Source organism: Molothrus ater, chromosome 14, assembly GCF_012460135.2.
Source record: "Molothrus ater isolate BHLD 08-10-18 breed brown headed cowbird chromosome 14, BPBGC_Mater_1.1, whole genome shotgun sequence".
In the NCBI taxonomy this organism is placed as follows: Eukaryota; Metazoa; Chordata; class Aves; order Passeriformes; family Icteridae; genus Molothrus; species Molothrus ater.
The window spans coordinates 4602525-4626270 of NC_050491.2; the positions used below are offsets into that span (position 1 = coordinate 4602525).

The window sequence follows — 23746 nt, forward strand, 5'->3', positions numbered from 1 at the left end:
GAGAGACTGCAGGGAGTCACAGAGAGCATGCCACAAGTCTGGCAATTTCAGCAGTTGGGTCCCTGTCCTGGTGGCCCCTGCATCCTTCGTGTGCTTGGGCCAGGATATTCCTCCCTATTGCTCGGTGGCTGGAAGAACTGCCAGAGTACAGACTGCCTCACCTCTGCAGGAACCTTCCAGGAGATCCTGCACATGGGAGCTGGGACACTGACTGTACTGGGGATTACCCAGGGGAGGATGCAGGCACATGCCCAAAGCAGTAACTGAGTTTCTTGCAAAGCCTGTAGCAGAATGAGGCGCTGGCAGGTACAGCCAGGGCTGCTTTTGTAACAGCCAAGCCATTCCCAAGCTGCATGGTGGGAGGAATGGTGTCCTAGCCCATGGACAGCACCAAGTCCCACTGCAGCAATGGTACTGCCACAGCCCCTACAACCCAGTCAGAGTCAGGCCTCTGGCTGCTGCTCTTAGCACAGCTCTGAAGGGGAAATAACAGCACACGAGCTGAGGACAGCTCAGTAGAAGGCAGTGTGCACCCACCACATCCCTGTGCCCCAGCCCTCCTTCCTCACACAGCACCACAAAGGACACATGCAGAGGGCAGAGCTTTCCCCACTGTGCTTCCATACGTGGGGCCATCCCTGGTGGCACACAGGTATTCATCGACCAGCAGGGGTTGGAGGCAAAGCAGGACTGTGGCCAGAAACCCAGCTGAGCAGAAAACCTGTTTTGGCACTGGCTTCAGGTACTGCTGTTCTGCAGACAACTACCCATGGGCCAGAACGCTTATGGTGACAACCTGGGAGAGCTACGAGGTGTCCAGGACTGCAAGAAAGGTGCAAACACAATGCATTGAAACCACAGAACACAGCAGACTCTTGGTGGCTACTGAAGACAGTGTCACACTCATCAAAAGCAACCCTGAGCCAAGGCATTCAGGTCCCATTTTGTTCTCCTTGGCAATGCTTAAATGACACAGACCGATGCTCAAAGAGGTAAAAGAAGTGTTAATGGCTACTGAGCAAATGCATGGCCCCTCTTGTGAGGCAAGTTTTGAACACATTCACCCTGATCCAATCAGCTGCAAAATCTTGGGCATTTTGTGTTTCCAAGAGCACCCATCATTATGTGCCTGCAAGAAGCCCTAAGTACCCAAGGAACAGATGAGGGGCAGAGAGTTCCCCTAAGGATCTCCTCCTAATTCCCCATTTTTGCAAACTGGGTTAAATCTTGAAGCAGGATCCTTAAAGAGCCCCTTAGAGTTTAGTTATTTGCATTAACTGCAGTGAAGAATAGGATTAAAAAATAATATACTGGGCATCCAAGGCTTTGAATGAAAATTTTCTGGCTGTACACATATTGTGCCATTTCACAAATGAGCCTTTACCCTCAGCAGTGTTAGAACATCTCCAACTTGCCCTCTGTGTGTCTAACCTGGTCAGTGGAATCCCTAGTCTACACTCCTTCCCTCGTTTCTCTCTCATCTCCTTACCTGCCACCACTGCTGCTGACACACACAGATATTTGAATATAGCTATACAAAACAGAGTCACCTTTAGCACTGAGGTCTAGAAAGGCAAGAAATGAAGGGACTGAAACAACTCTAGACTAGTCCTGCAGGATTTACAACTCCCCAGGGTCAGTTTTAGGGCTTGGCACCCCATGGATCCCCATGCACTGCCAGCAAGTTTTAACAAGGGGCTCCACACACTGCAGGGCACAGCAGAGACTCTGTGGGTGTCACACTGCAACCTTTCTGCCTCTGGCCAGCTAAGGGGCATTCCACTGAGGGGGACCCCAACAGGTGAGGATAGCAGAGGAAAGAAGACAAGGGCAAGGAGAAATAGCTGGCCTTTGCCATGAGAACAGAACAAACTGGAGGAGACACAGAGCAGAGGATTACAGGTTTTTATTTTTCAAACATTCCCCCCTAGTCTAGCACATTCTACAGTCTTGCTAGCACAGATGGTAACAAAGCCTGTAATGGTTCAGAAGTTACACTGCTACAGAGAGCAAACAAAAGCAGAGGTTTATTAAAAAAAATATTGTGAGAAATGGGTGGAAGAGTGCACAGGGGATGTGGTGGAAACTGTGTCAGGTAGTGGTGCCCTGTGTGCAGCAGACATCTGTGCTAGCAATGCAGAAACCCTTCCTGGGATTGCACCAGGTGAAGACTCCACTGTGCTGGAAGCACCATTTCACAGAACCACCCCAGTGCTGTATGAAGGTGGCTGCTTTCAGGACAAGTAACCTATCTTCTACTGAGCCAAACCTCTCAGGACACCCTGGGGAACCCCACACGACCAGTCCCACACCACTGCCCTTCTGAAAAACAACCAGGGCTGGTTTTGTGTCCCAGAACATCCCCTGCTACCACACACCATAACACTGCTTCAGCCAAAGAACCATAAATGCAACACTGTCAGCTCTTACACCTTCAGCTTCTGCTGCCTCTTCTCCCTGCTGTACACCACAGCATTAGGAGTGATTTTGGTTCCATCAGATACTGCTTTCCATCAGCTACAGACACAGGGAAAGACACACAGGCTAGTGAAGAGAGGGGATCCCCTTCCTGAAGGTCAGGTAAGTGTGGTGATGGGTTAGCTCATGCTCCAAGCCTTCACACAGACACATCTTTCAGGCTTCAGAAGTCACCTCTTGCTTGCTTTTCCCCACATTAATTAGAACATGTTTTTCATTAGACATGCAACTGAGGCAAGCCCTAAGCTATTCCCTGTTGATGTTCATGTCCCAAAGTTGATTGATTTGCTTTGGGTTTGTTTTTCGTTTTTTTTAATAATGGATCCAAACTTTCACATTTTGGTGACAGTCCAGGACACCACTCCCAAGGCACTCCTACCCATGGCACCAGACACAGGTTACTCAATCCTGGAGCAAGGCTAGCCCTGAAGCATTTGAATGTGGCTATAAATAAGCAGCTAAGTAAGAAAACAAATTAACAAATTCTTATCTACATAAAAGCTTTCTAGGCATTTCTTTTGGAAAAGCTGATTAGTGCTACTTGCTTCTATTATGACTCTTGTTCATGAATACAGCCGGGCTCTGGAATGCTTCATTCCTCTCATCAGGATGATCTGACTGCTCTTTTTAAAGCAGCACAGGATAGGGATGACATGATTTTAGACACACCAGCAAGGAAAATTAAGGGCTCCCAGAAGCTTCCAATTTTCCAAGCTCTCACGTGAAGCTGGAAGTACATGCTTGGAAGTAAAATATGCTTAAATTATAAAGAAAGTTCAAGCAATTTGCTAAACCCAAGTGTAAATAAAAGCAACAAGTCTGCCTCCTACTAAGCTCTATGGGCCTAGTTACCTGAATCCTTAGTGGCCCTGAGCTGCATGGTGGCTTCAATGCTGTGTAAGGTGGCATTTGATCCTCTGAAGATGGAGAAATTTGTTGCCTGAGCTCAGAGAGGACAAGCAACACAGCATAAAGTAATGCTTTGTGCCAAGAGTCCCCTGCCCACTCCCCTCAGGCACTTATCCAGGAGCACCACTCCCCATGTCACTGGCCCCTTTCCTTCTCACCCCACTCACAGCTGCTCTCAAAATCCCCAATCCTTCATTAGAGCAAAAACTAACCCAAAGTATGGGGCCTGTGGTGCTAATGCAGCATGAAGAGCCACCAAGACATGACCTGGGCTCCAGCAGCAGCAAGCAGGAAGCAGCAAAAGCTTTGGGCAAGAACACAAAAAACTGGACAAGTATTGAGCAACCCCCTGCCAGGTACAGCCTTTCTGCAAGCAGCAGTTCAGGAACTTCAGAGTCTCCTGTGTCCTATGAGGAAGTATCTCAGGCTAGAGGTTTATGAAACCCCAAGGTTTATGAAAATGAAGCTCAAGCTTTATGAAAATGAAGCGTCTGTAGAACTCCTAAATTCTCTGCATCCCTGCCCTCTGTGCCCACAATACAAGCTATCCTGCTAAACATACAAAAAAGAAGGTAAGTTGCTTGCTTGAGCCTGCAGCATTACATTCATGGTTTATTGAGCACTCCACGAGTCTTCTGAACACCATTCTCAGCACTGGTGCACTCTCAACCTTCTTCAACCACTGACAGCTCCTGCTGTGCTGAAGAGACACAAAGCACCTGTACAGACTGCTGCAAGGCAGAAATGTCACTGCCAGGACCCTGGTGCAGCAGGACTCCAGCCAGAGGTGCTCCTATCTCCAGTGTTATCTCCACAAGTATGGCCAGGGGAATATGGGAAAAAAAATAGGTATGTGCTGTATTCCTTACTCAAAGGACAGTGTCTTCTGTGAGCTCACACCAGAGCACTACCCATGATGAATCCTGGGGTTACACCTCCTGCAGCAGGACCAGCTCAAGGACATGAACCAGCTGAGATTGTGCCCATCTCCCTGGGGTGGTACCTGAGTGCCCAGGGCCAGGCTCTCTGCAGACAGGGATCAGGCCAGCTCCCAGTGCTGTCACAGTTAAGGGACACTCTGTACCAGCCTGAAGACAGCACCTCTTTCCCACAGACCAACCCAGCCTGAAACAGCTCACCATGTGGTCTGAAGCACTGGCTACTAATACTGTCTTTTCTATTGCTTTGGGTTCCATTTTCATGGGAGATGAGCCAGAGACTCACATTTAACACGACCACACTTACTGGTGTCTTGTCCTTTGATACATGGCTGGGAATCCTGGGCAGCCATTCAACCTGCTCTGTACATCACTGGATCAAGTTCCCTTCAGGACCCAAGCTAACAAGGCAGCACACTATGTGCCAAACAACATAAATCTCTCCAGTCTGTTCACTGCAGCTCAGAGTGGCTGATTCTCACATGTGGCACATGCCATCAAGTGCTGTGACAGGGCATCTATCCACTTATGTAATGAATTAACTCCAGTGAGAATGTTGATCCATGCCTCAAGTGTACAAACTCTGGGATCCCAGCTTAGGAGCTGCCTTTTTGTTTATTTGTTACAACGAGGTGTGGCCAGACGTGTAGATTGTGGGCAAATGTGAAACATCACTGGGAGGTCTGCCATGAAGCAGCCTTCAAAACAAAGGTTATCAAACTATTCAAAGCTTTGATGGCATAGCATGATGTAGATAAGACTTTTGAAGACTCCTTGTTGGAGGTAACCAGGCAATCACTCCTGTTCCAATCTCCACTCAGATTAAAATGAAAACAGAGCAGACAAGCTGGTGAAATCTTGTGGCTCATTGCACTGCATAATACAAACTTTCTGAACTGAAGCCACCTTCAAAAAGGACTGGAGAGTCTTTCTGTCAGATCAAGCCTACCAGAACACCATGAAAGCATCATGTCTCCCACAGATCCTGCCACTGCAAACACCAAAACAGTGATAGGAACATGCCACTAATGCTCTGAATTTATCTTTTGACCCCTAATTTCTGTTCTGCAAAAATATAGAAACAGAGCAGGATCCCAGGTGGACCCCTGAGGGTGAGCCTACAGGCTTCAAGTTCCCCAGCAGTAGCAGAAGCTTCAGCAAGAAAACAAAACCCCTCAGAAACCAAAGTGAGCTACCAAATCCAACTGACCATGCCCTCTGTAAGGGCTATGCAGTGTCAGCAGATCCAGCACAATCCAGCCCACACCATCTCCTCAGCAGAGCAGGGAATGTGTCCTGTGGATCAGCTGCAGGCAGCTACTCAGGGATTAGCTGAGAACAGCACTGTTAATGATTAGCATTCCCTCCATCGTGCCCTTGGCTTGGCAGGAGCGCCCAGCCTGAGCAGCTGTGGCTGAAAGCCCTGCCAGGCACCTTCCCTCTGCCTCTTCTGGGGAGAGCAGCCATTCCCCAGTCACAGTGCTGTCTCCTTCCCACTTTTCCAACAACATTTTCAGCTTCTTGGCCCAAAATGCCTTAGGCCTGCCCCCTCCCATACTGTAGTGTTATCTGGTATGAAGGGGACAGATGCAGCAAATGTGTTTTGTTTCTTTTTATCCAATAATCTCGTTTTTCAATTAAAATATATAATATATATTTAAAAAGGTTTAGAAAAGCTTCTATGTAATTTGCACCTACTTTTACATATAGATTACAATAATGTACAACTCTTCCCCACAGTGGTTTGAAACCACGGGGACCTGCCAATTTCTTCCCCTCAATCATATACATTATCAAACATCATATGTGTTTGTTCCTAATACAGCTCTGAAAAAGAGTCTGTCACTGTTGCCTTCTCAGACAGAGAGATGCATAATAGGGACACACATTACATTGGCTTCATGTTCACTGTAGAAAGTTCCCAGATTAGTAAAAAAATATTTCATCTATAGAAAATGCCCTTCTGAAAAGCAACCAGGGCTCTGTTAAGGCCACACCCAGGCTTTCCATTTTGCTGCTGTAGCAAGACAGATCAAAAACAAACCCAAAACAATGTTTTTATGTCCCAGAAAGCAGCTACTAGCACCTGTGCTTATTTTACAGCAGCCTGGTGTATCAGGAAAGTGCTGAGAACAGCATAGGGACTTCTCAAAACATGCTTCTGATTCAATGGGGCTCAGTTGGCACAGTGAAAAACTCAGTGTCCTCCTGTTCCACCCAGGGGGACAGCTGGAAGCCTTCTACACCACGAGAACCACCCTTCCCCTGCAGAACGATGATGGACGCTCCAGTGATGGGCACACTGAAACCACCCCCTGAAACAGCACCCCTTCTCCCACAGGGCTTCTACCAACAAGCTCCCACCAATTCCTCTGTGGGATACCAAGTGCACATCTGGTGGCTTAATCAGAAAGTCCAACTACTTTGCCCCATGAGGAAAGCCAAGCGAGAGCAGAGCCAGCCCTCCCTCCACCAGTCCGAGGCACTGGGAGACTTTCTGCCGTAGCAGAGAGAGGACAGCCAGTGAGAGATTCCTCCAGCAAACCCAACTCATCACACAGGAAAACACTATTGCCTGGCACAGAGGCTTCTGGCCCAGGTTTTTACCAGGGCTCCTCTTTGGACATGGGTTTCTCCAGGTGGTCCAAGGCAGGGTCAGGTTTGTAGGAAGAGCCATGGCACATAACAGGATTATTATTTTTAAACTCTTCCTGTTGCAGCCAGATGCAGGTTGCCCCTTCTTCCCAGATGGGCAGCCCTTTCTGCCCAAGGCATGGTGTGCAGGGAAACTGAATCCAACATGCTCCATTCTCTTCTCTGCTGGGGTGGGAAGTGAAGTCAGAACCCAATGTTCAAAACCTGAAGGACACTAGGAAGAAGAAAATAAAGAGTGACTGGTTAGAGCTCCTCTTCAGTGGGAATCCTGGATGCATAGATAAGGAGTTAATTACTACCATTCTGCCCCTACAGAACAAACAGACCACAAGAAACCTTGATCAACAGAGAGTTAAGTGGAGGATGCAATTGCTCAGCTCCAAGCTTCAGGGTATGACTGAGACAGAAAGGTCAGCAGCAAGTATTTCTCCTGTAAGCTGACAGCACCAACAAGGCTCTGCAAGATAAGGAAGTTTAAAGAAGGACTTGGCTAACACTAGAGGCATTGCAGGAAAGTGGAAAATTACTCTTCACCTTAAACAACCACAAATATCAATTGGTAGGGAAAAGACTGTAAAAGAGACTTTTAAAGATCACACACAAACTGTTTATGCTCACCCACTTAGAGAAATCCTGTCTCTACCTTCCAAATAATTAAGCATTTTTAGGTATTTCAATCCCCCAAAAGTCTGAAGATCTCTTCTCAGGTCTTCTGCCTCCCCTCAATAAAGCTGTCACAACTCATTGAAACAAGCCTTGGAATAAGTCTAAGCTGACTTAGGACACTGACATAAAACCACCACTGTAGGTATATGATCCACTCTGAAAGGCAAAACAGCGAGATAAATGTAGGGCATCCCAGCAGCTGCATTCAGTAACAGGAAGCATGAAATAAACCTGTGAAAAGGTAAAAAAAAAAACCCCAAAACTACAGAAGAGAATCAGCCCTGAACAAGAAAAGACAGTAAGTTAAAACAGAAGCCAGAGCAATGGGATGCTTTGAGAAATTGCAAGTTTATGAGGGTTTTATTTATTTATGTTCTGTCAGACAAAAATCCAATGTTTGGAGCAAAGGGAATTCGATAGAACAAAAAAAGCATGAATGCAGACCAAACTGGGCAAGGGATAAAGAGTTCTCCAGACTCTGAAGCCATAGGGAGTCTAACTGAATAAGTAAAAATAATTAACTACTATCCACCACAAGACTAAATGGATTCTACACTCACCAATGAGACAAATACTACAGCACTTCACAAAAAAGGCAGTTCTATTTCTATGCTGACTGTCTTCCTCTGTGGCTAATAGCTCAGTTTGTGGGTGCTGCATCAGTGCTGGGCAGAGACCAAGTTTCAATGTTTGATCTCTAATGTCCATGCAAAGAAACACAGGCAGGGTTCAAACAGACTCCTGGTGAAGCTGTGGATGAGCTCTTTGGCATTTAACTTGTAAGAAGAGGATAAAATCATGGGAGCTTTGAGCACCAAGGGTAACACCAACTAGCTCCTATCTTCCTAAGTGCTGCAGATAAGACTAAGTACTCTTTCCTAAAGACATCCTCTTGTCTACAAAGAGAAATATTTCCCCAGTTCACTTTCATTTTGGCTGCTCAAATCAGAATGTGATCACTGTGATGAACTGATAAACAGGTTTTGCTCAGCATTCTACCCATAACTGACCCAGAAGGCCACGAGTTAGGCCCACAGGAACTACTCAGAACTGCTTTATGTTAGTGATCACTTAAGAATAGCTTTTGCCAATGTGAATTTAACACAGAGAAAAGCAGAGTAATAGAAAGGATATGAAAGGAAAAATGCTTGCCACACCAGAGCAATACATAGCTTTCCCTGAACAGTGATTTCCAAACTGGGATCCTAGGAACTCACTGCAGTACAGGTCAACTGACACAGTCCTGACCTCCTCACAGACACTGATGTCTGCAGCTCACTTGGTTTTGTAACTTGTTGAGAAAACATTCTGCCTTTTTTCCCAGGAACACTCCTATTTCTCTGCACATGTGGCCTGCTCTACCCTTTGCTGGAAACCTGATTCACCTCTCTGTCTGGGCAGCCTTTTGCACAATACTTGCCCTCCTTTGGGGAAAAAGCTCCCTCTCATCCCACTCCATGGACTCCAGGATACAAGCAAAACAGAAAAGCTTTGCAAAACTCAGAAAAGGCAAACATAATCTAAGGACAGAATAAAAGGCTGGAAGCAAAGCACACTGGCAGGGTGTGGCCTCTCCTCCTGGGGCAGCAGTGCTGTGACCAGAGCACCAAGGCACGTGGGAGCTACGCTTTATGCTCAAACACAATGGGGGTTCAGAACTTGCTCCAGATCTCACTCCTTCATGCCCAGCACATTTCCCAGAAAGTATCATGTGTGGAACAAGGAAAATCCAGGGGTTTTAACATCAGTAGCTCCTCTGTTTTGATTAAGCAATTCACACAAAATATAAAATGGAACAAGAACACAACCACGCTTTTAAGAGCTCCTGTTCTCCCTCTTAAGCACTTCATTATATCCACATTTTCAACAGTACTAGACCCTACCCTTGGATAAACAATTCCTCAGCTTCTCTGCTTTACACTCCTAAAAAATAATCTATACCTGGTATGCTTTAAAGAGAGGCCTTGTCTATCTGGCCCAGGAGTGCAGGACAGTCTGCATGTGCTTTGAAAACACTTCTGTGAAAAATATTTAATCCCTGAAAAGTCCACAAATATAATGGCCTGCCCTAGCAGGGCATAAAAACAAAAAAAGCAAACCCTAACAAACAAACAAAACCAACAGAAAAGCTCAGAACAATATCCAATGGAACACTGCTCAAAAAGCCACAGCCTCTGCCACTAACTTGCAAACTGTCCTAACACAGAAGGATACCATAGTTTGTCAACCAAATTTCGAAACCAAAATTTGAAATCAAAACTGAGTTTCTGTATTTCACCTGAAGATAAGATCTTTAAATTAAGACACTCAGAAATTCAGTAAATGCACAGTTAACACACATCACTATAAAAAGTCCCATAAGAAAACAGAGAAGCTTGACTGATCTTCCTCTCCCTACAATAAAGAGATCTGTTAGATACAAACAGAAGAACACTACCAAGAAATTACATCTTAAGCAGTGGGATGTGGCTTGGAATAAGGGGGAGTTAAATTGTGTCTAAAATCTCAATATATAGTAATGCATCAATATGTTCACACAGTTTAAGTAACACCAGCTCAAAGGACAGCATTTTACTCTGTCTGGACCCAAGACACTTGTAGAGAATGGCTGCACTGACAGAGGTCACCTGGTCCAAACCACCTCCAGGTTACTCAGGGTGCCTAGGAAAGAGTATTAAGGTCAAGAAGATGATAATTTCTGTCCTCATGATTTTGAAGCTTAAGGGCTTCCCAGAATGAAGCAGTATCTGCAGTTTGCCCTTACTTCTGCCTGCTCAGCTGGACAGTATTAGCAGTTGAATTTGCAGCACTAACAAATACTATATCTGCCTCCTAAAAAGGAAATATCCTTGGCAAGGCTTCCACTTTCCAATCAATATCCAGCCTATGCTCCAGCCTGTCCACTTTCCATCAGCTGAGTTCCAAGTGTGAAGCAGGCCTTCAGCTCCAGCTCCCTAATTCTTCCACTGCCTCTGGTTTAAGTGTTTCAAGTCAGGGTGTCACTGCCTTAAACAATAAGATATTTTAAAGTCTTGTTGTCATATACACTATTTGCCAAACTGACTCTACTTGTGCAAATATGACAAATTGCTGAAGATGCAGCTTTGCAGTACATGGGATAGCACTAACACATCCTTCTTCCTTCCACCTCCATGCACACTGCAGACTCCTGTTTCCTATTCTAATAATGGGAAGCAATTGAGTAGTTAACACTGGTGAGCCAACTTACCTGACTTTCCAGACACTACCCCAGGTAAGGGCAGGGCAGGAGGTGTGATAAGAGTGACTGTGACCTGCTACACACAGACCAAAGCAGACAGCCATGACATGGACATGCTTTGTACTACACTTCCTAGAGAACTCTGCAGGGATAATAGTAACTTGGGTAGAAACACAGTGTGTGCTTGGCTCAGTTCAACCACTCTGTATATACTGGTGGATGTCTTTATTTATGGAATCAGCACATGCTCTCATGTCAACTGTAGAGCTGTAGGCACTGCCTGATGTCCTGTGATGGAGCCATCTTGGGTGACAGGAGACAACAGGAGTTTCATTCAGGTTGTTCTATTTCATAAAGGAGCTGACTACCTGGTTAGTAAGTTAAATCCACCTACCTTTAAACAGCTTTTTCTCTTCCTAAAAGGGAAGATGACTCTTCCAAAAGCTTTTTACTATGCTTTCAAAGAGGCTCTTTTAACTGCTGCAGAGTTGGGCAAAGGAACCATAACCATCCTAGAGAGGGTTGTCTGTAGCATTTTACACAACTACACCTACCTTTTTGTGCTCCTGAAGTTAACTTGGTACCCAGGTATGGTTGGAGGCCTGTGAGGTGCTGGGATAGCTGGGAGTAGGCAGAATAGGTTCAAAATTAAAGTCCAGTCCTCCATCCATGAGTTCACTGTTGATTATGTAATCCATATCACATTCAAGGTTCTCCATGTACATGTCAATGTCCAGGTCAGTGGGGAGCCTGTCCTGGTTCAATCCCAAGGGAGCAGGGCTGGCAGATGAAAGGAGCACTGGACTGCCCAGCTGGACTGACTGGGCAGTTGTTGCAGAAACTGGAGCCTTCAAACTGGTGATGCTGGCAGTGTTTTGAGGAGATGTCACTATGGGAAGCGTTGATGGCAAAACACTGGCACCGACTGGTTCTGCCTGCTGCTCTGCAGGCTTTCCTCGTGGATTGCCTGAGCTCATCTTACTCTGGGCAGTTTGTCCACCCAGAAGCAGAAGAGTTCGGCTGCTCATCCTGTTACCAGTCTGTGGGAGAACTGGATCCACCTGAGTCATCATAACATCCCTCGGAGGCGGAGAGCTGGGTGTCAGAAGAGCTTCCAAGGTCTGAGGGGCAGAGAAATGGCTGACAGAACTTTGCAGTGAAATATCAACAGGGTTAAACAGGGAGTTGCCAAAAGTCTGACCAGCTGCATTTGGGCTCTGCAAGGAAAAGCTGGAATCTCTCTGGATCTGACCACTGGAGGCAGATTGCTGGGTGGACAGCACAGATGAGCTGGGAGACATCAAATTTAGGCCATCGATGAGCTCGAGCTCCTCGGTCACAGTTGGTGGAACATTGCTGGATGCACTGGAGTACACAAGAGAAGGAAGCAGCTCTTCATCATGGAGGTCATCCTGCTCTGTCAGGATAGGAGAAAGCCTGGCACTGATGGTGCTTGCATTGGAACTGGTTCGAGGCCGGAAGGTGTTCCACACATCAGAGTCCTCGTTGCTTCTCGAGGACGGGCTCCCAGGCCACTTAGGAAATTGAGAGCCAGGACTGTCAGCAGAGGATTCTGGAGCAGACTGGAGAGGAGGCTTCTTCCTGGATGCTTTACCTCTGACTTTTGCAAGTTTGCTGCTGTTGTCCATGGAGGCAGCTCTTCTCCTTGGTGCTTTTCCACTTTTGCCACCCTCAGGATTGAGCATCCACCAAGAGCTCTTCCCTGTGGCTTCATTATGGACTTTAATAAACTTGCTGTGCAGGGACAGGTTATGTCGAATAGAGTTCTGAAAAAAAAAAGAAATAAAGCCCACAAAATGTGAGGACCTGTCAGTTGACACACCTCCCACCTAGAAACCTCACAAGCTTAAACACATTCAGACAGTATGCAGAGAAGAAAATTATAACAAAAAGCTACCCATAAAAACCTGCTATTTCTGTCTGAACATGCTTTGCAGCACTAGCAAGCGGTGCCATGTTTCACTGCAATATCAAGGGTGAAGCTACCATGACAACTAGCAGCTTTCAGCTAGCAAAATACTAACACAAAAGAAGTTTAAAGACCGTACAGAATCTGCAAAAAATTAGGCACGTCACAGAGCGAGTAAACAAGTTCTAAAATACAACCTGCAATTTCAACATGAACCTACCTGAATTTGAGCTATTGCTGTTCCCACCCTTTTGTCAACCCCTTTACCCAGCATAACCCTGGCTAATTTTTTTAATGTTTATATGGCCAGTTTTCAGTCAGAGTCAAGCAGAGTATAACAGTAAATACAACAGACTGGGTGAAGAGAAATGGCAAAACACTTCTATTCAGTGCATCCACTAACATCACCCCAAAACTGGGAGAAATGAGAGAGAAACTTCAAGGAACAAGAGTCCTAGAATCCTGGAGACTGCCAGGCTCCCTCTGCAAGGAGGCTGTGTGCTTTCCCTGGTGCATGTTCCTGACAGGGTAAGATGTTCAGTGGATACTGCACTCCCACACAGTACAAGCCAGTTTTAGCCTCTCCCATCTTTCTGCTGGGTAAGACACACATTCCTTGCCTCTCCCAGCTCCCTCCTTTTGGTTTAGCTTTGCTGAAAACTGCAAGCTAACATGTCTGTACACCATCATCAAACTCAATTTTCATCCTGCAGCTGATAAACTCCCCAGTATTTTAGAATCAGGAAGCAACGATCTCATTGTTTGAACAGATCCCCCATAAACTCCCCTTGAGGCCTTTGAATTTATTTGATATCTGCACTTAATTTCTTCAGATGGCCAAATTACAAATGATTAAAAAGTGCTGCATTGGAAACACAACGGGGGTCCAAGCACAACATCTTTTTCATATTAACTAAGTTATATAACAACCTTCAGTTTTCATGCATACTCTCTTAATTCTGAACAAATTAACTGTGCTTTTATCATCTTTTTCCACCAACTCTCAACACAGTTCTTTCCTGTCTGCTGCTTTCCCTCTCCCCACCCTTTTCCTCTCGGAAAAGTCCTCCCCATGCTAATTTTGGCCACCTCACCAAAAGTACTGTCCTAGAAAAAAGAAGACACAGATAAATTAACAATGCAGGCAAAGTGGAAAGATTTTATGGAGATTGAAGGAGATCTGAGAATCATTCTGGCTTAGCTTTCATTTTAACCTTTGGCTGTTGAGGATTTGGAGAAGACTGGCTGCTTGCTGCAACTGGTATCAAAGAATACACATGTTCTTAATTGGAGAGTGACTGCAGAGCCAGAGCCTGATGGAACATGTGTCAGTCAATGCTCTTACACAGTTTTATTACTTGAGCTGCTCACAGTAATAGCTGTACAATAGTCCTGCCTGACATCTTCTCTAAACAAAGCTTTCTTTTCCTTCAAGTGTTGTAACAAACAATTCAGACTGTGCACTGTCTACTGCAAGGCTGCTGCTTTCATTTCCAAAGAATCCCATCCCTTTTCCCAGGTAAATGTGCATAACTTTGAATGCACACTGCTGCAGCAATAAGAACCACTATGTTGTCACTAATTCTTCATTTATTCTCCTGAAAGTAGCCTGGGAACTCATGATGGCATCTTGAGTATCATAAGAGACAATTTGTGTAGCTAATTTTTGGCTGAAAAGCAGCTTGAAATGAGACATCTTGGAATAAGAATAGGATTCACATGAGCACAATGAAGCCTGGTACCTTTTATAAAACAGTCCCAAAGTGATTTTACATGGTACTGCTGAACTGACATAATGGTGGAGCTGTAGAAACAGATAATTGCTGTACCACTCTTTCCTTCCTCATCTTCAAACTCTCATCCTTCCGTAACACAAGCATCTGTGACGTTATAAGCAGTTCAGAGAGCCAACCAAACTGAAAAGCAGCCTTACCCTTCCTTGGAAACTACTTTTCCAACCTCTTTTATCTCTGTTTTTTGAACTACCTCACCGTGGGGGTCAAGCACCAAAAACTGAAGAGAACAGAACGTGTAATTGGAGGCAGAGGAAAAAAAACAGAACATTTCTCTCAAGAGGGTTAACTGTTATCTAAAGTGCAGTGCCTAAGTTATCACTTTGCAGCTCTCCTGCAGACTGTGGGAGGCAGCTCAGCACTGCAGCACAGAACCCCAACTCACCTGCAGCACCCAGCTTGGCTGCAAGGCTGCAGGCTGGAGAGCAGAGTGTCCCAAACTCCACCTGAACCCACACACCCGCAGCCTGAATGCACCAGAATGCACCTGCTAGTGATTCAATACACTCAACACATGGAGGGCACCCTCCAATCTCACTGAGAAAGCCAGGGACAGATCAATTATGCTAAAATAATCACAGACCTCAAAGTCAGACCTGACAGAAGAGGAAATGGCAGAGTTCAGTCACCCGGGCAACCTTGACATATTTCCTTTCTCGATGTTAAGCAACCCACACCAGAAACATACAGATGACTTTTGATTAACTTTTTAGATGCTCAACTTCAGCAGTGTGGGAGGCTCCCAGTTGGTCTAAGCATCTGCAAAACACACAAGGTCTTGACTCTGCAACTCTTTGATCATAGAGAAGCATGACCTGAAGGAAGAGGTGCAGGCAGGAATCCTTCAAATCCTTAGGAACATCTTCAGCCCCTACTTAGGGCAGGATATTGTTATTTATTTAGGTATTTTATAGTGGTACTTATGGCTGCATGATAAGCATTGCCATAAAAATATGCCAGCCTGTGTCTCTAAATCCATCATAGATCAAAGATGATTCCTGCAAACCACATTCAGACAAAACCAGTCTGAAATTAAGGTCAGATAGTATGCAAAAAAATCAAGTTTGGCTAGAGACAAACTTGTACACTGAAGGGTGGACCATTCCCTGGGTCATAACCACTGTGTCTTCAAACTAGGATATATGGACCAGCCACAGAAGTGTGGCTAGGAGCTTATGCAAACTATTCCCTAAATCTTAGTTACCAGAACATTAAGTCTTCTTCTTTGATAAAATCTCCTGGCCACAGTTAAAGGACAGCAACACTTCTCACCATCAAAACAGGCCTGCCCCTGCAGCAACATCAGTGCTGCTGCTGTGGATCATGCCCAGCACCAACCACTGCTTTGGTCTCACATCAGGGAATTACCACAGGAGCTGGTAGCACAACCAAGCCACTGCCCTGCCCAGTCAGCCTCACGGGCAACTGCCACAGATACCACTGAAAATGCTCAGCTGAAGTGACTACAGAAGATTACAACCTTCCCAGGGGACTGTACAGCTCTGAAGGTACAGCTGAGGTTCCCCAGCATAAAACTGAAGTTTACAGGAGCAGAAGGAGGCTCTTGTGCCCTGCCCAGCAGAGCTCATCCCTGCAGCAGTGGTGCATGGCCTGGGCTAGCAGAGCACTCAGGGCCAAGCACAAGCTATGCTCAGAAAGACAAGACAGAGCAACTACCCTTCCAGGAGACACAGTGGCTTCCTTCCTTTCCTGGCCATTCTCCCAGGAAACATCATGTAGTTTAAACTACAAACCACAGAGGATCAGATTTCTTAACAAAAAGTCTCTCTAAAGGATGAGTGACAGAAGGAAAAAAAAAAAAAGGAAAGAAAATACATGCAATCACTGCAGCTGCCTGTAATACACTCTCACTGCCTTGGAGGCATACAAAGAACTTGGTCTCATCCCAGTGCAGGGCCATGTTCCAGTGCCAGGCCTATAATTGTGCTGAATTATCATTTGCCATGGCATTCTTGGGAGGCTGCAAGGGGAGAACACTCTGCCTGCTGTATTTGTCAGTGCCTGTCTCAGCCACTTGGCTCCAAAGGCTTCAGGAAAAAGTCTTCCTTGTAGAGATTTGCACCAGCAAGTAAACAACTGCTCCAGAGCCAGGGAGTTGAAACACTTCCCCAGCAATCCCCTTCCAGAAGGCACACACGAGCACAGACGTCAAGCTCAGCAGACAGGGATCTCTATCTTAGGAAGAACATTTTCCTTTCTGTAATCTTTCAGTGGGAGGCCAGAAGAAGAAGATCACAGCTCTCTAAAAAGCAAAGATTGAGGCGATTTACAAGACAGGCAGGCATACACAACAAAAGCTGTTTAGGATTAGTTAGAGCAGAAGAAACTTGTTGGAACAAGTAATACCAGCAGCCCAGGAACAGCCTTCTCTGAGAACTGCCTGGAAAACTGAGCTGTGCTGCAAGGAATAATCATTCAGCACAGCAGCTTTCCAAAAAAAACTGGCAAGGAACAGGAAAGAGTAGCAGCAAAATCCTCAAGTAATTTAACAGGCATTGTATGAAGTAGATGAATTTTCACCAAAAGATAAGCTTTTCCCAACTTTTGAAGGGAACAACCACATTCAACAAGGCTTCAAATTAAAAAAAAATCTCATATTTCACGCTTCTTCAGGGCATTACAACAAGAAGAGCCTATTAGTGTCACTTTAAGCAGGGTTAAGTGTATATTGCTACACTGTGATGGTTGGCCCTCTTCACAGCTGAGTACTCATCAGTTTTCTTCCACCTGGAATACAGGACACCTGGTGACCCCACATCTGCCCTACTGTCCTACTTCTGTGCACCAGCCTCATTTTCCACACCCAGCACTCAGCCATTCTCCCACTCACAACACCTTGCCATGCCCAGCTGCCTTCCTCCCACCTCACCTACACCAGACCATTTAAGGACTACTGGGATTCAAAGGTAAAATACCCTGTTAAGAGAAAGATGATGGACAATATCCACCTGTGCTCACTAGGTTTCCATCAGGGACTCCTCAGTATGGCATCTGAACAAGCCTCATTCAGCTTCTGTTTTTTATGTCCCCCCTGCTTTAAGGAAAGCCAGTTCAGCTGTCAGCAGCTGGGACAGGGAACGTCGCCCTGCAGCCAGGACTAAGCACATCACTAACACCACATGAGGTAATGGCAAGGGTCCAGCACTTTCTACCCACCCTCAGCTATACAGGATTCAAACAGCCAGACTCCCCTTCCCCTTTGCAAGGCAGCAACTTCCAAGAAACCAAAATAAACCAAAACTAACAGAGAGCAGCACCAACAAAACCATTTAAGAGCAGGTGGACTTCAATGATGTATCAGTGACAACAGCAATGACATCACTATTCCAATTCAGTTTAGAACACATCTTGATTTTTAGTGTCAGAAGATTTGATGGGAATTGTATCCTTTCAGGCACATGAACATAGGAATAAACACTACAGGCTCTCTCAACACAGTCACAGAAAGCCTTTCTTCACAGACTGCAATCAGTGGCTCTGTGCAGCACAGACACCCCCAGACTCCACACTGTGCCTCACCTATACACAAACCTGCACCAGGATGAAGACTGGGCAGAATTACACTTTGCTCAGAGCCAAGATGCTGAGCTGAAGTTTTAGGTATCCTTTTGGTTTATGGCATCAATTCAGTTTTGGCTCAGTGAGGAAACACAGGGAAAATATTCAGAAAGTCTTCTCAAACCACTGCAGCCTTTTAGTAAATAAAGGGGGGCTACAAGGAATCAGGAGAGGAACTGTTTACAAGGAGTGATAGGACAAGGGTGAATGGCTTCAAACTTGAAAGCAGGTTTAGACTGGATATTAAGCAATTCTTCCCAGTGAGGGTGGTGAGGCCCTGGCACAAGCTGCCCCATCCCTGAAGTGTCCAAGGCCAGGCTGGATGTGGCTGGAAGCAAACCTGGTCTGTTATAAGGCATCCCTGCCCACAGCAGGGACATAGAATGAGATGATCTTCAAGGTCTCTTCCAACCCAACCCATTCTGTAATCCTATTATCTTGCAATTACCATTACCAAAAGTCAAAGTAAGCCCAGCACTGCCACCAGTTGTTCCTGTCCAGGTAAAGGGTTTCTTAGTGAAATTAAAGAAGGTTCTCCAGATAATGATTTGGCCCTTTAGTGGTTCAATTTAAGAACCTAATGTTTTTGACAAATCTGAGCAAAAAGAAATAATCTTAAAGGATACAGGGACATACCAGCAGCTATTAAAAACAAACAGTGAATGTGCCTATTTTAGGAACTTATCATTGCTTATTTGCAGATCTGACTTCAGAAAAAAAAAGTTGCCTGACTGATAGTCAGCACACCAACAAACAATAAACTTTTCAACTTTGCCAAAACTAGTGTTCACATGATTTGTATCTACCGAACTGGAATTTATGTGCAAGGCATAAAGATAGCCTGGCAGAATCTACCAGCTGCAGCACAGCAGAAACAGTCCAGAAGATGTACAGGCTTCCTTTTGTCTGCTGGCCTATTCTCTTTCATGGAGGAGCTTCAGAGGGCCACAGGATGAGCAGTTGCTCCAACGTGAGGGAACTCTGCACATGCTCTGCCAGGAGATCAGACAGCCACAGCTCTGGGAGAGGCTGGGGACTGTCAGGGCCAGCACTGAAAGCCACTGAAGTGACTGACTATGACTGAGCCCTCAGCCAGGTCTCCTGATCCATCTGGTCAACATTTCATATCAACTACAAGGCTGGAATGGAAGGCTTTTCAGGAGATGCTGCCCACTTTAACAAAGATTAAGAGTAGACATCTGTTTTAGATAAACAGAACACTTGATAATTTTAAATTCATAATACAGCTCTCCTTGAGCTGTTGCATATATATATACATACACACACACCCCCCATACATATATATATGTATGAGGGTACATATGTTGTATATATCCATGCACACATTTGAAATAAATAGGGAGCACCAGGATGCAGAGGAGTGACCTCAGCTTCCCATAATTAGTGCAATAGTGCAGAATAATTTGTTCTTTATGTTGTATACATAGATACATAGGTGACATCTGATTTTTGTTTCAGTGACATACTTTTGGAGGGTGAAGAGGATGGCTTTAAAGTTTATTCTGTTCCTACAAAGGAAAAGACAAGAGCCTGGGGAGAATACACAGTTTGTTTCACTAAGAAAGACGAGTGCTTTTTGTTCCTCACTGTGCCAAATTTGCTTGTACACATGGATGTAACAACCAGTGCAAACTGCTTCTCTGCAGGGTTTTTGCCCTTTACCCCAAACCCTCAACACTGCCCCTTGCAAATAATCTCAAAACCAAAAGGAATTATCCTCTTACCCATAGATACCCAGACTATCCTGCAGAGCACCCAGGAGGGATTATGAAGAAGCCCCAAACACCCCCTACACAGACACTTCTGCCTCGCAGGCTGGTTAATTCTTAACTTCAGCTGAACTCCTGCAGGGAAAGGACAGACTGCACACACAGCAAATGTGTCCTTTACAAGGTGCTTGAAGCACTTCAGGAACAGCCAACTCCATCTTCCTCGAAAACACAGATTCTTCTGGAATTCATGGAGGTCACACCCTGGCAGTCTGCAACAGCTGCACTTCCCCCAATTGTATAGTGGAGCAGGACAGCTCTAAATTAATTATGAAACAACATTGAGTTTATGGGGTTTATATTAACTAAAGTAGATTAAGAGTTTTTAAAGACATCTTGCTTTTAATTACTTAATCAAAATTCTCTGTTAAACTGCACTACATAAAAATAAAATGTATTATCAGTTTGGCTCTGTTCAAACGAGACAGAAATGCCAGAACTTTAGAGCTGTACCACCATCTTAACAGGCATCAAAATGCTACCTTTAAATGCTACAGCAGCTTCACATTTATTTCCTTTATGTAAAATCATTCACCTCAAAACTGAGAAATCACTAAGATAACTCAAGAAGTTTTTCCTTTACAGATTAAAATCCCCCAAAACATGCAAAGAGAGCTACGCAGCTCTAAAATTAAGAAGACTAAAACAAAACAAAACAAAACAAACCAGACAGGTCCATTCCCCTCGAGTGAAGACACGTCTTTTGTTTATTCAGTTTGTCTTAAAAATGCACCTATTAATTTTGCCAAGTCCACAAAAGTCAAATTGAACTGACTTGACTGAGTCCCCGTCTGTAAAACTGTAAATGTCTGACCTCCCTTCACTTAAGGGATCTGAATGCAAACAGACTAAGGTCAGTAAAACAAACAAACCTCTTGCAAACCCATGTAACTGCGAGTTAACAGAAAGAAAGACTAAAAGTAAGTTCCATGGTCACACATCCTGCCAAGCTCTGCCAACAGGATTTTGTGAGTGAGCAGGAAAGAAAATGTATTGTATTTCTATCACGATTTTCTGTTTGCTGGTTAAATCAAGAGCTTTAAACTGCCCTGATCATAAGACAGGCTGATTCCCACCACAGTTGTTGTTGTTCTGCCCACCCTCATCTTTCTTGGTGAAAAGTTTCTTTTTCTTCTCCTTCTAAAGCCAGAATTATTCTGTTCCCAGGCTGGAAAACCACACTAAAAAGTCAATCACAGAAAAGCTATGACAGTATCTGACTAGGAATCTCACTCTTGTGTATGCAAAATTTCTCAAAGTGAAATTCTGGAATTTAAATCTACCTGTACATGTCCCAAAAGTGACACATTGTTAAAACACAGAGTAACACCAAAGGCTGAAGGTCCCATTACACATGAATGGATATAACAAAAGAACAGCCATAGTGGATTAAGCCAGAAGTGTACTTATTCCAGCATCCAGTCCAGCAGGACATCCCACTATATTCCATCTTCACTACAGTACCTAGGGAGCATTTCAGAAAGCACAATGAACTTTAATCTCAGGCACTACTGCCCAACAGATACTCGGACATATTCCTGAAAAGAAAATGCATCAATTCTGTTAAATTAACACGACTTCATGCAGGAGCAGCAGGACAGGAGAGCAGCCCTAGCCTGAGGAAACAAGAACTATCTTCCAGTAAGAACACCAAAACCCAAGCACTGTCCCAAATCAGAACTTAGTATGCAGAATCCAACCTATACATACAAGTAACAGAGAACAATCCATATTAGTTAAACTAGATGCACTCTCTAGGAACTGTCAATGAGTGATAAATGGAAAGGTGAAAAGTTTTGTATTGACGTGTGCCGGCCCAAGCTGTGACAGCTGCATCCCTCTCACCGTGTTTCTACCCTCTCGAGCAAATGTTTGCACTCACACCACCACGTGGTGTGCTGCTTCAGAGAGCTGAGCCAGCTGAAAGCCAACCTACCCGAAACTGACGGTTATTTATTTATTTACTGTCTGAAATTAACTCTCTGTCCTCACCTACTGCTCAGTCGGACAAGCAGAGGAACACGTGGCTGGAGTCACGGAAGCCCAAAGCCCCAAACCATGCTGGCTGAACCTCCTGCAGAATTGCAGCACGGATGAACTGCTAATAAATACTGCAAACAAGAGTGTAATTCCAGTCTGTAGTGAGAGAGCAACAGAGTCCAGTCTCCATGGCATCCGCTCAGATACATACGACAGGCTGAGGGGCTATTTTGCAAGCCAGCTCTCACATTTCCCTTTCTCTTTGCTGGAACTCTTTAGACTAAAGATAAGGGAGCACAAGGTCGCCACAGGCAGAGAACTGAAACAGTGTTCAGGAGCTCTTTTAACAGAGCCCTGCACACACCTATTTCCAGAATGAGACAAGACACTGCTAAGCCTTTAGAGCAGAATATTGCTTTCTCTTTTCCTAACTCCAGCAGAGGCCCCCATCACGTTCCTGGAAACAGGACGCCTTTTCAAGAGCCGTTCTTGAAAGCCAAGCACGCCTGCTATGACACTGTTATTTATACTGAGCTTTAACAATCACGTGACAAAGAACTGCGGCCTTGCGATTAAAAACCCTTCAGCCGAGGCTCTACCCTGCACAGAAACTCGGACACAGCCTGTTAAATAAATGTGCCCCTTCTCTCCTGGAAACGTTTCTAAACGCAAAGAGCACAAGGGGCAGCCTCGCGGGGCCATGCCACAACCAGCCCCAGCAGCTGCTCCGGCTGCACAGCCGAAGCTTGGGCTGGGTCTGAGACCCCGGAGCTTTCAGCAGAGCTTTCAGCCCAGGCTCCGCAGTGTGGGCACCGCTGCCCCGAGTGCAGCCGAGCCGCAGCAACAGGTGAGCACGGAGCGGGCGGCGGGGCGGGCCGGGGCACCGGGGAGGCGCCTCCGCAGCCGCTGCTCGCCCGGCCCCGGCACACGAGGCCGGTCCCCCCGTCACGCACCTTCCAGCCGGCGGAGCTGTTGCTGTCACCCTTGTCCTTGAAGTAGGGGACGGAGCGCACCATCCACTCGTAGATCTGCGCCAGCGTGAGCCGCTTCTCGGGGGCGCTCTCGATAGCCTGGCTGATAAGCTCGGCGTAGGACTGGCTGCCCCAGGCATTGCGCCGGGAGCCGCCCTTCCGCGCCGCCGCGCCGCCCGCCCGCGCCCCCTCGGCCCGGCCGGGCCCCGCCGCCGCGCCGCCCGCGCCCTCCTCCGCCGCGCCAGCCGCGCCGCCCGTCTCCGCCTCGGGCCGCGGCAACGGCCAGGTGCAGGAGCGCGGGCGGCTCTGCGGCTCAAAGTCAGGGTCGATGTCCGGCGACGCCGCGGCCCCAGCCGGCTCCGCCATGGGCGCCGCCTCAGCCCCGCCGGGAGTGCCGGGCCCGCCACCCCTTTGTGCGCCCCGGGCCCACTGCCGCCGCCGCGCCGCTCTGTTTACCAGGGAGCAGCGCTGCTCCCCGCGCCTGCGCGCGCGGGGCACGCCGGGAGCGGTAGTCCCGCCGGGGCGTTAGCAGGCAGCCATGCACGGCCGGCGGACTACAGTACCCAGCGCCCCCTGCGGCGGAGGGCGGGGCGTGTCCCACTACGGGTGAGCGTGGCAGGCGGTGCGTTGATGTGACTACAGCTCCCAGCAGGCATCGCAGCGGGCTACGCTTACATAACCTGCCAGGCCCAGTGCGGGCCTAGTCCCCCCACGACGGCAGAGGGGTGATAGTGGCGTGGTGGCGGCAGCCCCGAGGCGGCCGCAGCTTTTCCGCCCGCCTCAGCGTGCGTCGCGGCACTCCGGGTCGGCCTGAGAGTGGTGCTGCCTCCACCATCC

General features: G+C 46.5%; 1 protein-coding gene across 1 annotated transcript; it reads right to left on the bottom strand.

Annotated features, from left to right (window-relative positions):
• Positions 1-1891: 1891 nt before the first annotated feature.
• Positions 1892-23355, bottom strand: FOXO4 (forkhead box O4). Its single transcript, XM_036402130.2, has 3 exons — positions 22892-23355; positions 11421-12653; positions 1892-7194 (listed from the first exon to the last, which is right to left on the bottom strand). The coding sequence occupies exons 1-2, from the start codon at positions 23273-23275 to the stop codon at positions 11439-11441; spliced, it is 1599 nt and encodes a 532-aa protein (XP_036258023.1). The 5' UTR covers positions 23276-23355; the 3' UTR covers positions 1892-7194; positions 11421-11438.
• Between the last annotated feature and the right edge of the window lie 391 nt (positions 23356-23746).

Excerpts from the sequence above, each read along its gene's own strand:
- FOXO4 (XM_036402130.2), bottom strand. The coding sequence starts at position 23,275 with ATGGCGGAGCCGGCTGGGGCCGCGGCGTCGCCGGACATCGACCCTGAC. Across the intron at positions 12,654-22,891 it reads ACAGCTCCGCCGGCTGGAAG|AACTCTATTCGACATAACCT; the intron begins GTGCGTGACGGG and ends TTTTTTTTTCAG.